Source organism: Macaca nemestrina, chromosome 20 (genome assembly GCF_043159975.1).
Source record: "Macaca nemestrina isolate mMacNem1 chromosome 20, mMacNem.hap1, whole genome shotgun sequence".
Lineage (NCBI taxonomy): Eukaryota > Metazoa > Chordata > Mammalia > Primates > Cercopithecidae > Macaca > Macaca nemestrina.
Window position 1 is genome coordinate 12,179,814 of NC_092144.1, and position 14,517 is coordinate 12,194,330.

The window sequence follows — 14,517 nt, forward strand, 5'->3', positions numbered from 1 at the left end:
CGTCAGTTGCACTCTAGCCTCGGCAGTGAGCTGGGAGGTACCAGCTAAGGAAGGTAAGGTGGCTCCAGCCGTAGGTGGTTCCTGTAGGTCGCCGTCGTTGCTCCTCTCGCTTTGAGAGAGCATGGCCCTGAGAGGCGTCTCCGTGCAGCTGCTGAGCCGCGTTCCCGGCCTGCGCGTCTTTCGCACGTGGGTCTCGTCGGCGGCGCAGACCGGTCAGTGCGGGGTCGGGAGTGTGGAGGGAAGGAGTGAGGAACTGGGGGCTTAGGGACTTTCCGGGGTTGACTTTCCCGTTCTGTGCTTGCAGAGAAAGGCGGGAGGACACAGAGCCAACTGGCCAAGTGTAAGGACCTCTGGTCGCGCCGTGTGTCTGCTGCCTCTGTTCAGCTGTCTGTCTGCCCTAGGTGGACTCTGTCCCAGAATCCGAGGGCTGCCCGAGCAGGGTGGCAGGGTCGTGGCCAGGGTCAGAGGCACTAAGGCAGTGAGTGCGCTGTGCCTGCGGGGCCGGAGAAAGTTCACCTGGTCAGTCTCGTTTGCAGCTCGCAGTACCCGGGAGGCGACATGGGTGTGGAGCGGTAGGGCTGATGAGGGTCCGAGAAGGGAGGGCATAGTGATCGGGCGGACTGGACCGAAGCGAATTCCTTCTCCCCTTCCCAGCCTCGCGTCCCGAGTTTGACTGGCGGGACCCGCTGGTGCTGGAGGAACAGCTGACCACAGATGAGATCCTCATCAGGGACACCTTCCGCACCTACTGCCAGGAGAGACTCATGCCTCGCATCCTGTTGGCCAATCGCAACGAAGGTGGGCGGGCTGGTGGGTGCCCTGAGGCTGCTCCTCCCCCTGGAGCCACAGCCACCCCGCCTCAAGGCCCCCTTGTCCTTGGGGCTGGGCCTGAATTTGGGCACTTGTCCCTTTGCAGTTTTTCATCGGGAGATCATTTCGGAGATGGGGGAGTTGGGTGTGCTGGGCCCCACCATCAAAGGTAGGAACAAGTGTCTCTCCACACACTGCAGACCCCTCTGTATTCTGAAAGCTTCTTCCTCCTTCCCTCCCTCCCGCCCTCCTTCCCTCCTCCTCCCTCCCTCCTTCCCTTCTTTCTCTTTCTTTTCCTTTCCTTTTCTTTCCTTTTTTTTTTTTTTTTTTTTTTTTTTTTCCCCTGGAGTCTCCCTCTGTTGCCGAGGCTGGAGTGCAGTGGCACTATCTTGGCTCACTGCAAACTCCGCCTCCCAGGCTCAAGCGATTCTCCTGCCTCAGCCCTTCTAGTAGCTGGGATTACAGGCACCTGCCACCATGCCTGGCTAATTTTTGTATTTTTAGTAGAGACACGGTTTCACCATGTTGGCCAGGCTGGTCTCAAACTCCTGACCTCAGGTGATCTACCCACCTCAGCCTCCTAAAGTGCTGGGATTATAGGCATGAGCTACCGCATTCAGCCTTTTTTTTTTTGAGACAGAGTTTTGCTCTTGTTGCCCTGACTGGAGTGCAGTGGTGAGATTTTGGCTCACTGCAGCCTCCACCTCCCGAGTTTAAGTGATTCTCTTGCCTCAGGCTCCCGAGTAGCTGGGATTAAAGGCGTCCGCCACCACGCCTGGCTAATTTTTGTTTTTGTTTTGTTTTTTTTTTTTTTGAGACGGAGTCTCCCTCTGTTGCCCAGGGTAGAGTGCAGTGGCCGGATCTCAGCTCACTGCAAGCTCCGCCTCCCGGGTTTACGCCATTCTCCTGCCTAAGCCTCCCGAGTAGCTGGGACTACAGACGCCCGCCACCTCGCCCGGCTGGTTTTTTGTATTTTTTAGTAGAGACGGCGTTTCACCGTGTTAGCCAGGATGGTCTCAGTCTCCTGACCTCGTGATCCACCCGTCTCGGCCTCCCAAAGTGCTGGGATTACAGGCTTGAGCCACCGCGCCTGGCCAATTTTTGTATTTTTAGTAGAGACGGGGTTTCACCATGTTTGCCAGGCTAGTCTCGAACTCCTGACCTCAGGTGATCCACCTGCCTCAGCCTCCCAAAGTGCTGGGATTACAGGTGTGAGCCACCGTTGCCCGGCCCTTTTCTTTTTCTTTTTTTTTTTTTGAGATGGAGTCTCGCTCTGTTACCCAGGCTGGATTACTGGATTACAGTGGTATGATCTTGGCTCACTGCAGTTTCCTCCTCCCAGGTTCAAGCACTTCTGCCACCTCAGCCTCCTAAGTAGCTGGGATTACAGGGGCGCACCCCCATGCCTAGCAAATTTTTTTTTTTTTTTTTTTTTTTTTTTTTGAGACGGAGTCTCGCTCTGTTGCCCAGACTGGAGTGCAGTGGCCGGATCTCAGCTCACTGCAAGCTCCGCCTCCCGGGTTTACGCTATTCTCCTGCCTCAGCCTCCCGAGTAGCTGGGACTACAGGCGCCAGCCACCTCGCCCGGCTAGTTTTTTGTATTTTTTAGTAGAGACGGGGTTTCACCGTGTTAGCCAGGATGGTAATTTTTTATTTTTAATACAAATGGAATTTCACCATGTTGGCCAGGCTGGTCTTGAACTCCTGACCTTGGATGATCCACCCGCCTGGACCTCCCAAAGTGCTGGGATTATAAGCTTGAACCACCATGCCCGGCCCCTTTGTTTCTTTTTTTAGAGACTGGGTCTCACTATGTTGCCCAGGCTGGTCTCAAGCGATCCTCCTGCCTTACTGAAAGCCCCCTTCTTTCCCTAAGCCACAATTTCCCAGTCTGTAAAGTGGGGCTGTTGTCCCACCCTCTGAAAGTGGCTATGGAGATGAAATGAATAAACCTCAGCTAGGGCCAGCTTGGTGCCTGCCTCCTTGTGTGTCCCTATCCCGCCCTGTCTCTTGGGTCCTAGCTGGGCAGGGCGGTGTTCTCTATTGTCCTGCTTTCCCCTCCTACTGCCACCAGGATATGGCTGTGCTGGGGTTTCGTCTGTGGCCTATGGGCTCCTGGCCCGAGAGCTGGAGCGGGTGGATAGTGGCTACAGGTCAGCGATGAGTGTCCAGTCTTCCCTCGTCATGCACCCCATCTATGCCTATGGCAGCGAGGAACAGCGGCAGAAGTACCTGCCCCGGCTGGGTGAGTGGCTGGCCATGGGGCCTGGTGGAAGGAAGATAGTCCCTGAGGTCTGGAACTCAAGGGTGGGGCTGTCCCCTGAATCTATTCTGTCCCTATCTCAAAGATAGCATAAGTGGCCACCTGGACCCCCTGCCAGACCCTGGGCTTCACCTAGAGATCTGATCCCTGGCCAGCCTGATTGTCCCCCTCTGTGACCACCATCATCTCCCTACACTTTCTATGTTCCCCAGCCCAGCCCAAAGTGTAAAGTCCACCAGGTCCCTGCTGGCCATGTGCAGTGGCTCACACCATAATCCCAGCACTTTGGGAGGGTGAAGTGAGAAAATCCCTTGAGCCCAAGAGTTCGAGACCAGCTGGGCAACATAAGGAGACCCCATGTCTATTAAAAAACAAAAAAAGGGCCAGGCGCGGTGGCTCACGCCTGTAATCCCAGCACTTTGGGAGGCTGAGGCGGGCGGATCACAAGGTCAGGGGATCAAGACCACGGTGAATCCCCGTCTCTACTAAAAATACAAAAAATTAGCCAGGTGTGGTGGCGGGCGCCTGTAGTCCCAGCTACTCAGGAGGCTGAGGCAGGAGAATGGCGTGAACCCAGGAGGCGGAGCTTGCAGTGAGCCGAGATCGCACCACTGCACTCCAGCCTGGGCGACAGAGCGAGACTCCGTCTCAAAAAAAAAAGAAAAAAGGAAAGTGCTTATGTGGCCTGAGCTAAGCGGACGTTGACCCTCTTTTCCATGGCGCCTCGGAGGCGTTCAGCTGCTTCATGATGAAGCTGAACATCTCCTTCCCAGCCACTGGCTGCCAGAAACTCATTGAAGTGGATGATGAACGCAAACTTTGTACTGTTTAGGAGAGGCATATGGCCACAGAAGTTGCTGCTGACGCTCTGGGTGAAGAATGGAAGGGTTATGTGGTCCGAATCAGTGGTGGGAACAACAAAACAAGGTTTCCGCATGAAGCAGGGTGTCTTGACCCACGGACGTGTCCACCTGCTACTGAGTAAGGGGCATTCCTGTTACAGACCAAGGAGAACTGGAGAAAGAAAGAGAAAATCAGTTCGTGGTTGCATTGTGGATACCAATCTGAGCATTCTCAACTTGGTTATTTTAAAAAACAAAAAGGAGAGAAGGATGTTCCTGGACTCATACTACAGTGTCTCATTGCCTGGGGCCCAGTAGAGCTAGCAGAATCTGTAAACTTTTCAATCTCTCTAAATAAGATGATGTCTGCCAGTATGTTGTAAGAAAGCCTTTAAACAAAGAAGATAAGAAACCTAGGACCAAAGCACCCAAGATTCAGCGTCTTGTTACTCTACATGTCCTGCAGCATAAACAGCAGTGTATTGCTCGGAAGAAGCAGTGTACTAAGAAAAATAAGGAAGAGGCTGCAGAATATGCTAAACTTTTGGCCAAGAAGGAGGCTAAGGAGAAGCACCAGGGACAAATCGCAAAGAGACGCAGACTGTCCTCTCTGCGAGCTTCTACTTCTAAGTCTGAATCCAGTCAGAAGTAAGATTTTTTGAGTAATAAATAAGATCAGATTCACAAAACAAACAAACAAAAAAACCCACAAGGCTCTATGTAACCAGGCCTCTGCTGACCTTCCCACCTCTTCTCTGGCCACTCACGTGCTCCTCCCAGCCAGACTTAGCTCCTGGAAATTCTCCAGAAGTACCGCCAGTCCTTTGCACATCTGTTCCCTCTCCTGGCACTGCTGTTCCCCACAGCCTCCTCCTGCTTAACTCCTCACGCCCTTCCAGTTTGGCCAACTCCTTCCTGACTCCCTGGGTTCCCCTCCTCATCTTGACATTGTGATCATGACTTTGGGGTAACCTGTCTCCTGACAGCAGGGCCAGACCTAACTTAGTTATGAGGCCTGACTCAGGGGCAAGGGTAATTTTTTTTCTTTTTTGAGACAGAGTCTTGCTCTGTCCCCCAGGCTGGAGTGCAGTGGTACCATCTTTGCTCACTGCCACCTCTGGCTTCCCAGTTCAAGCAATTCCCATGCCTTAGCCTCCTGAGTAACTGGGATTATAGGTGCTTGCTACCCATGCCTGGCTAATTTTTGTATTTTTAGTAGAGATGAGGTTTCACCATGTTGGCCAGGCTGGTCTCAAACTCCTGACCTCAAGTGATCCACCCGCCTCGGCCTCCCAAAGTGCTGGGATTACGTGTGTGAGCCACCTCGCCTGGTTTAATTTTTTGTATTTTTAGTAGAGATGGGGTATCACCATGTTGGTCAGGCTGGATTTTTTTTCTTTTTTTGAGATGGAGTCTTTCTCTGTTGCCCAGGCTATAGTGCAGTAGCATAATCTTGGCTCACTGCAACCTCTCCTGCCCAGGTTCAAGCGATTCTCCTGCCTCAGTCTCCTGAATGCTGGGATTACAGGCACACGCCACCACATCTGGCTATTTTTTTTTTTTTTTTTTGTATTTTTAGTAGAGATGGGGTTTCCCCATGTTGGCCAGGCTGGTCTCGAACTCCTGACCTCAATTGATCCACCCGCCTCGGCCTCCCAAAGTGCTGGGATTACAGGCGTGAGCCATTGCGTCCTGCCACAAGGATAATTTTTGAGTGAGGGGATGTATTGGGGAGCAGGCAGCCATGTGACCTTGTCTTGTGCCTGCAGCCAAGGGAGAGCTCCTGGGCTGCTTCGGGCTCACAGAGCCCAACAGCGGAAGTGATCCCAGCAGCATGGAGACCAGAGCCCGCTACAACTCATCCAACAAGAGCTACACCCTCAACGGGACCAAGACCTGGTAAGGGGTCTAGGCGGTGGGCAGGCGGTGAACAGGGGCAAAGAGACGCTCGTCAGACCCCTCACCGACTGTTCCATCCCCAGGATCACCAACTCGCCTATGGCCGACCTGTTTGTAGTGTGGGCTCGGTGTGAAGATGGCTGCATTCGGGGCTTCCTGCTGGAGAAGGGGATGCGAGGTCTCTCGGCCCCCAGGATCCAGGGCAAGTTCTCGCTGCGGGCCTCAGCCACAGGCATGATCATCATGGATGGCGTGGAGGTGCCAGAGGAGAACATGCTCCCTGGTGCATCCAGCCTGGGGGTGAGTGGCAGCCACTTTGGGAATGGGTGTTGGGTCACCTGCGGGTGTGGCTTTGTCAGGCAGGCTCCGTGCTGGGGACACAGCTCCCTGTTCCTGTGGAGCCCACACAGCGGTGATTCTTACTCAGCCGGACTCACTGATGTGCTGAAAACTGCCCCTGTTTGGTGACCGTCTCGCTCATCCCGGCTCTGCCCGGGACACATGGGCCTGAACCAGCTCAGTCGTTTGACTCACAGTGCATCTTCTGGCATCCATCAGCCTCCTAGCTTTGAGCATGGAACCCAGATCCCAGGCTGGGTGGGACTGTGTGCAAACCAAGTGAGCAGGCACCGAGCGTCGGTGCCAGGGCCATCTGTGATGTGAACCCCCTGCGTGGGGTGGCTGGGGAGGAGGCTTTCCCTGTTTCAGAGTTGGTTCTACATAGGCATTCTTGGTGTCTCTTGGGTGGGGCTGAGGTGCCATCTCAACCCTACAGGGTCCCTTCGGCTGCCTGAACAACGCCCGGTACGGCATCGCGTGGGGTGTGCTTGGAGCTTCGGAGTTCTGCTTGCACACAGCACGGCAGTACGCCCTGGACAGGTGTGTGGGGGCTGCAGTGAGATCCCCTGGGGTTGTGGGGCAGCTTGGGTTTCATTCTCTACCCCATGGGTGACTCCCCAGCCCCCACCCACCAGGCCTGAGTTCCTTGCTCTGGAATGACCAGTGACGTCCTTCTGAGCAGTCATGGGCTGAGTCAACAGCAGGGCCAGGGCGGGCTCGGGGGCACTGAGGCAGCCTGGGAGGCTTCCTAGAGCAGGGGGCCCCAGGACAGGGACGGGGTGGGAGAGCGGACCTCCCCTCACCCTTACCCTGCCATTGCCCCTGTAGGATGCAGTTTGGTGTCCCGCTGGCCAGGAACCAGCTGATTCAGAAGAAGCTGGCAGACATGCTCACTGAGATTACCCTGGGCCTTCACGCCTGCCTGCAGCTCGGCCGCTTGAAGGACCAGGACAAGTAGGGGTTGTGTGGTGGGGATTGGGGGACGGCAGCTGTGGGTGGAGGACCTTGTGTCTTTCCTGGAGAGAAAGGTCCTTTCTGCCTGGTGGCCCCAGGGACCTGAACTTTCTGCTCTCCCTCTTGTCTTTGATGGGCTGGGCTGAGGACAGCCCCACTGGTCCCTCATTGGGAGCTTGGCTGCATCAGGGAATCCCCACCCCAGGCTAGGTTTGCTTGGGGCATCGGGATGCCAGGATCCCCAGTCCTTGTTACCCTCATATGCTGCTCCCAGGGCTGCCCCCGAGATGGTCTCTCTGCTGAAGAGGAATAACTGTGGGAAAGCCCTGGACATCGCCCGCCAGGCCCGAGACATGCTGGGGGGGAATGGGATTTCTGACGAGTATCACGTGATCCGGCACGCCATGAACTTGGAGGCTGTGAACACCTACGAAGGTGGGAGCTGGACCTCAGAGGGCTCACTGCAGCCTCAGTGTCTGGGGTGGGGGTACAGCGAGGTGGTACGGGGACAGGCCTGAGTCTGACTCCACCTATCACTAAGTGACAGTGTGGCCTGGGGCGAGCCTCACCCCTCTGTCCCTCATCTGGAGTTGCGTACACGGGGACTGTGGAAGTGAAGTGCTTCATGCACCACATGGAGGCCCCATCATGCCTTGCGAGGGGCTCCCAGCTCTTTCTCCCACATGCTGGGGATGAGGAATGTTCCTGAGACAGGTAAGCTCCGAAGGCAGCCCAGGGATGAGGCCCAACTCCTAGCAGGCTGGTGGGTGTGAGCGAAGCTACACGCAGGACTCAACGCTCCATTTTATGTTAAGAGACAAAAGTCATCTTCAGATGACGGTGTTTGCACCCTGCAACTGATGGTGATTTACATGGCGGCCCAGAACCCCTTGCTTGGTGGGAAGACAGATGTGGAAAAAGATACTTAAAAAAAATAAAGTGCAAACCCAGTGTGCACTATGCAGGAACAGAGGGAGGTATGAGGACCCCCCCGCCGGCAGACAGGCTTCCAGACAGAGGACAGCAAATGCAGGAGGGGTGCCTTCCCTGCGCCACAGCCCCAGATCTGGCAGCTGGTGGGTGGGGGGATCCTACAAGTGTGAGAATGACCTTGAGGACAAGCAGAGGGCGCCGTGAGACGGTTTTATGCAGAGATGGCATGAGTCAGATTTGGTGCTTTACAGGCTGGGCGCAGTGGCTCACACATGTAATCCCAGCACTTTGGAGGCTAAGGTGCGAGGATTGCTTGAGTCCAGGAGTTAGAAGTTACAATGAGCAATGATCACTGTGCAACTGCACTCCAGCCTGGGTGACAGAGTGAGACTGTCTCAAAAAGAACAGAAACAAAGGCCGGGCGCAGTGGCTCAAGCCTGTAATCCCAGCACTTTGGGAGGCCGAGGCGGGCAGATCACGAGGTCAGATCGAGACCATCCTGGCTAACACAGTGAAACCCCGTCTCTGCTAAAAATACAAAAAATTAGCCGGACGTGGTGGTGGGCGCCTGTAGTCCCAGCTTCTCAGGAGGCTGAGGCAGGAGAAGGGCATGAACCTGGGAGGCGGAGCTTGCAGTGAGCCGAGATCGCGCCACTGCACTCTAGCCTGGGCAACAGAACGAGACTCCATCTCAAAAACAAAACAAAAAAAAAAATAGGTTTGTACTTTAGGAAGTAAACAGAATTGGCTCTAAAAAGGAGGCTACAATCTTGCCTTCTGCTCCATGGAGCTGGGGAGGAGCAAAGGATGAGACACCAGGGCGTGAGGTGTGGGAGAAGCGACCTCTTCTCTGGGAGAGGTGGCTTCAGGTGGGCAGAGGTCAGCTGAGGCAAGTGACTACTTTTCCGACGTGCTGTCCCTCCCGTCCCTCCCAAGGGTAAGAAAGGGCCTGCTGTGTTTCTCTGGAGCTCAGGGGTGCTTTTAGCCTCTGCAGCAAGGAAGCGTGGCCAGGTTGAAAATCAAACATTTAATAAACTGTGGGCCTCGGGGTGAGGAGAACTTGCCAAGGGTGGGGAGCATGAAGGCTGGGCCCATGGCAGGGGCTGGACTTGCTATGTTTTGGGAGTTCAGCACAAGGAGCTTTGGGTTTTTGTTTTTTTTTCTGCCAAGATGCATTATAGAACCATGAAAAACAATTTCTCAGTGTGGCCCAAATGGTGGCCTCACAGTCTTCTGGAGGCTGTCACTAAGGCGTGAGTCTCCCGGCAGCTGTCAGCATTCACCATCTCTGTGGGTCTGTTCTTCTGAAGCAGTGGCCTGGGGGGACATGAAAATTCATTTTAAAGGAAGTTGTGAGCCGTGAAGACTCCAAACCAACTCTATATTAATCTTGTCCAGGTACACATGACATTCACGCCCTGATCCTTGGGAGAGCTATCACGGGAATCCAGGCATTCACGGCCAGCAAGTGAGCCCGTCCCATCAGGGGCCCAAAACTCTGAAGCCCCTTTCTGGAGAGAGGCCTGGCTGGACCGCAGGAGCGCCATGCTCTGAGAGGGAGGTGGCGGATGGCGTGGGAAGTGAGAGACACTGATTTTTAAATATCAAAATTTCCCTTTGAAGTCGTTCGGATGTGTTCCTTAAAAAGAAGATGGAATTCTCTGTAGAGCGTCTCAATCCACTTTTAACCATGGATGAGAACAGACTCCATTTACCCTGAAATAGCAGCTTTTCTTGAGAGGAGAGTGACATTGAAGCAACTCCGTCTGCTCCAGCCGACCCCTCACACCGAGTTCACAGTGTGCCCTCCGTCCCTCCCGTCTGGGGGTAGTGCCTTATGCTGGGTGTTGGAGCGGAGTGAGGGAGAGGAAAATAAAGAGCTGCACATCTGACCCCAAGGTGTCAGGCCAGTTTACTGGTAACTACCTGAGAAGTAGTTTCAGCCACGGAAGAAACGAACGCGTCTGGGGGCTGTGAGTCGCTGGGACGTGGTGAGGACTTCCCCCTAGAGTGGTCTGGCCCCCGTCTGAGTCTTAGGCTCTGGTGTGAAAAAGGAAACCCAGGTTAGCAGTGACAGGCTGTGCCAGGGCTGCAGGGCTCAGGGCTGTGGGCAGAGGGTATGATTTCTGAGTGGCAGGGGTGCAGGGGACTTTGTCCTTTCTGTCACCACAGAGCTGCTCATACAACAGTGGGACATGACAACGGGTTGGCTTCTCAGCTCAGACACACCATGTTATAGGGGACCACAAACAAGATGGTAAGTGCACCAGGGGCTTTGCAGGGACTGTGGCCTGGTGGGGTCAGTGCTGGGTGCCTGGTTTCTGTTCACATTTACTCTTGGCTGGGCCATCCCTGTCCTCTTCCTCAGGCAGCGCCCCCCATGTGAGTTTCCTCATACCTCAGGCTGGAGACACAGGTCTTTGTACACAGTCTCCACGCTGTGGCAGACTTGTTTGAGCTCTGTCTCCAAATGGCTGATCTTTGCCATTTTCTGGGTGAACTCTTGGAGCTTTTCCTGGATGATCTTGTTGTGGTCATTATAAATCTGATAGATCCTCTCCTCTAATTTCTCTGTCAGATCCGAAACCTTTTAAAGAATAAGATGTGTTCTTGGAAAATCAAACAAGAGGTATCACAACACATATGTGTTAAGTGGGTTTCTTAGATTTCTGTAATTTATCTTATGAAAATGGCAAAATAGGCCGGGCATGGTGGCTCACGCCTATAATCCCAGCACTTTGGGAGGCAGAGGCAGGTGGGTCACTTGAGGTCAGGAGTTTAAGACCAGCCTGGCCAACATGGTGAAACCCCGTCTCTACTAAAAATACAAAAATTAGCTGGGCATGGTGGCACATGCCTGTAATCCCAGCTATTCGGGAGGCTGAGGCAGGAGAATCACTTCAACCCAGGAGGTGGAGGTTGCAGTGAGCCGAGATTCCACCACTGCACTCCAGCCTGGACAAGAGTGAGACTCCGTCTCAAAAAAAAAAAAGAAAGAAAGAAAGAAAATGGCAAAATAGGCCAGGCATGGTGGCTCATGCCTGTAATCCCAGCACTTTGGTAGGCCGAGGTGGGTGGATTACTTGAGGCCAGGAATTCAAGACCAGCCTGGCCAACATGGTGGAAACCCATCTCTATTAAAAATATAAAAACTAGCTGGGCATGGTGGCGTGCGCCTGTAATTCCAGCTACTTGGGAGGCTGAGGCAGGAGAATTGCTTGAACTGGGGAGGTGGAGGTTGCGGTAAGCCAAGATGATGCCATCGCACTCCAACCTGGGCAACAAGAGTGAAAGTCCATCTCAAAAAAAAAAAAAAAATTAGCAAGGCATAGGTGACGGGCACCTGCAGTCCCAGCTACTCGGAAGGCTGTTGCAGGAGGATCAGTTGAGCCCAGGAGTTAGAGGCTACAGTGAGTCATGATCACACTAATGCACTCCAGCCTGAGTGACCCTACCTCAAAAAAAGAAAAGAAAAACACCAAAAACTAAAACGCAGTGCAGTGACTGGGGGTCAGATTGCCTATATGTTAAATTTTCTTGTTTTCTTGAGGCGGAGTTTCACTCTCGTTGCCTAAGCTGGAGTTCAATGGCATGATCTCAGCTCACTGCAATCTCTGCCTCCTGGGTTCAAGGGATTCTCCTGCCTCAGCCTCCCGAGTAGCTGGGATTATAGGCGAGCGCCACCACGCCCAATTAAGTTTTTGTATTTTTAGTAGAAATGGGGTTTCACCATGTTAGCCAGGCTGGTCTCAAAATCCTGACCTTAGGTGATCCACCCCCACCCCCCCGGCCTCCCAAAGTGCTGAGATTACAGGCATGAGCCACCGCACCTGGCCTGTTAAATTTTTTTAACAGGCAAAAGTATATATAGTCGTGTGCTGCATATTGACATTTTGGTCAATGTCAGACTGTATATACAATGATGGCCCATAAGAATATAATGCCATATTTTTACTGTACCTTTTCTGTGATTAGATATATTTAGATACACAAATACTTACCATCGTGTTATAAGTGCCTACAGTATTCAGTATGGTAACAGGTAACAAGCTGTGTGCAGGTTTGTAGCTTAGGAGCAATAGGCTCTTCCACGTAGCCTAGGTGTGTAGTAGACTATACCATCTAGGTTTGTGTAAATTCACTCTATGATGTTCAGATGATGACAGTGTCACCTAGGGATGCATGTCACAGAACTGTACAGGACAAGCTCAGCCAGGTTAGGAAGAAAGTACACAGAATAGAAGAGGCATCCAACAAAGTGGCCTCTGGGTGGTGTATCAAAAAAATAAATAAATAAATAAATGTTTTTGTATCTTTTCTACTAGAGGCCAAGGCAGCGGGGTGAGGAGTTCAAGACCAGCCTGGGTAACATAGCAAGATTCCAACTCTACAAAAAAATGTTTAAAGAAAATTAGCTGGGCAAGGTGGTGCACACCTGTAGTCCCAGCTACTTAAGAGGCAGAGGTGGGAGGATCACTTGAGCCCAGGAGTTTGAGGCTCCAGTGAGCTATGATCGTGCCACTGCTCTCTAAGCCTGGGCGATAGAGTGAGACACCACCTCTAAAACTATAAATCAACACAACACAACACAACAATACAACACAACAACAGAACACAACAATACAATACAATAAAACAAGTGAGCCGGGCTTGATGTTGCACACCTATAGTCTCAAGCTACTCGAGAGGCTGAGATGAGGATTGCTTGAGCCCAGGAGATCAAGATTGCAGTGACCTATGATTCCACCACTGCACTGCAGCCTGGGCAACAGCAAGTCTTGTCTCAAAAAAAAAAAGAAAAAAGAAAATAATCTGTCATCAAGACACCTAGAATCAGCAAGCTGTCCCACTCACATGACCCATTATGTATTTTTTTGTTTGTTTGCTGGAACTATAGGCATGTGCTACCATGCCTGGCTAATTTTTTTTCGAGACAGTGAGCCAAGATCGTGCCACTACTCCAGCCTGTGCAACAGAGCGAGACTGTCTCAAAAAAAAAAAGAAAGAAAAGAAAACCAGAAAGAAAGAAGCAGTCTCCTTTTTCTTCTTCTTCTTCTTCTTTTTTTTTTTTTTTTTTGAGATGGAGTCTCGCTCTGTCACCAGGCTGGAGTGCAGTGGCACAATCTCAGCTCACTTCAACCTCCGCCTCCCAGGTTCAAGCAATTCTCCTGCCTCATCCTCCCGAGTAGCTGGCATTACAGGCACGCACCACCAGGCCCAGCTAATTTTTGTATTTTTAGTAGAGACGGGGTTTCACCATGTTGACCAGGATGGTCTCCATCTCCTGACCTTGTGATCCCCCCACCTCAGCTTCCCAAAGTGCTGGGATTACAGGCGTGAACCACTGTACCTGGCCCCTATTTATTTATTTTTGAGACAAAATCTTGTTCTCTGGCCCAGGCTGCAGTGCAGAGTGACTGCACCAAGCCAATTTTTCTATTTTTAGTAGAGATGTGGTTTCACCATGTTGGCCAACCTGGTCTCTTAACTCCTGGCCTCAAGTGATCCACCTGCCTCAGCCTTCCAAAGTGCTGGGATTACAGGCATGAGCCACTGTGCCTGGTCCCCCCATTATATATTTTGAACAGGCATCAGGCGCAACCATTCATGTAAGACCTGAACATCACACCAGCTTTTGTAAGACGTAAGCCCCAGGCATGTTGAAAAACCTCCACTGCCCCATCACAGCCCATTCGATGGCTTCTGCTGGACATACGGTTGTGACAATGCAAGTTATGCCTTGACCCCCTACTCCCATGGCTGCTTGACCTTGTGTGAAGTAAGAGGGCTGGGTGTTGGAGGCAGGAGGGTATCCAATGCCCTGCTCCTTCAGCCTGGCTCTCTCATCAGGCAAATCATTCATTTCCAAGCCTTATCTATAAAATGGGTCCAATCTCTTCACTGTAGGACTATTCTAAGGGTAAATTGAGATACAGATGGTCCCCAACTTACTACAGTTCAACTTACTACATTTTTCACTTAAAGCATTTTCAACTTGCAATGGGATTATTGGGATGTAGCCCCATCATACGTGGAGGAGCGCCTGTGCTGTGTGTGAATGGCCTAGCACCGTGCCTGGTGTACAACAGACATTCATCAGTGGTTCATTCCCTCCCCTTTTGCATAAGGAATCCCCCCTCTCGCTGGGTGAAGTCTGTCACCTTGGTCTTCAGGCTGTTCCTGAAGTTGGTCATGAGCGCATGGTCCTTTTGCCGGCTCTCGTTGATGTTTTCGATCAGCTCCTGGGCTCTCTTCTGCAGGATGTCGATGCTTGAGTCCAGAGAGGAGAAGTAGAGTCCCGACTTCCCTTCCAGCACTGTCAGCTGGCAACTGGCACTGGAGATGGCGACACAAGGGCAAGAAACCTGACTTCACAGAGTACAGGATGCGGCCGGGTGCGGTCGCTCACGCCTGTAATCTCAGCACTTTGTAGGCCGAGGTGGGCGGATCACAAGGTCAGGAGTTCGAGACCAGCCT

General features: G+C 52.5%; 2 protein-coding genes and 1 pseudogene across 4 annotated transcripts in view; 2 read left to right on the forward strand and 1 right to left on the reverse strand.

Annotated features, from left to right (window-relative positions):
* Nucleotides 1-9,932, forward strand: LOC105465245 (glutaryl-CoA dehydrogenase). 3 transcript variants are annotated; one of them, XM_011713578.3, is made up of 11 exons: nucleotides 1-212; nucleotides 305-340; nucleotides 655-798; nucleotides 917-979; nucleotides 2,885-3,055; nucleotides 5,685-5,814; nucleotides 5,898-6,114; nucleotides 6,590-6,693; nucleotides 6,982-7,107; nucleotides 7,382-7,542; nucleotides 9,439-9,932. In XM_011713578.3, exons 1-11 carry the CDS (start codon nucleotides 122-124, stop codon nucleotides 9,510-9,512), a joined length of 1,317 nt encoding a protein of 438 aa, XP_011711880.1. In that variant the 5' UTR covers nucleotides 1-121; the 3' UTR covers nucleotides 9,513-9,932. The 3 variants fall into 3 exon arrangements, with proteins under 3 accessions (XP_011711880.1, XP_011711962.1, XP_011712037.1); XM_011713735.3 differs by having other exon boundaries at nucleotides 104-212; nucleotides 305-519; XM_011713660.2 differs by lacking the exon at nucleotides 305-340.
* Nucleotides 3,065-5,674, forward strand: LOC105465179 (small ribosomal subunit protein eS6-like; annotated as a pseudogene).
* The window catches only part of LOC105465374 (synaptonemal complex central element protein 2), a 19,307-nt gene continuing 13,838 nt past the window's right edge, over nucleotides 9,049-14,517 (reverse strand). The window contains exons 3-6 of the mRNA XM_011713827.2: nucleotides 14,202-14,376; nucleotides 10,439-10,627; nucleotides 9,967-10,080; nucleotides 9,049-9,357 (exon numbers count right to left, since the gene is read on the reverse strand). Of these exons, the coding sequence (XP_011712129.2) occupies nucleotides 9,313-9,357; nucleotides 9,967-10,080; nucleotides 10,439-10,627; nucleotides 14,202-14,376 (523 nt within the window). The 3' untranslated portion in view covers nucleotides 9,049-9,312. The remainder of the gene's footprint in view (nucleotides 9,358-9,966; nucleotides 10,081-10,438; nucleotides 10,628-14,201; nucleotides 14,377-14,517) is intronic.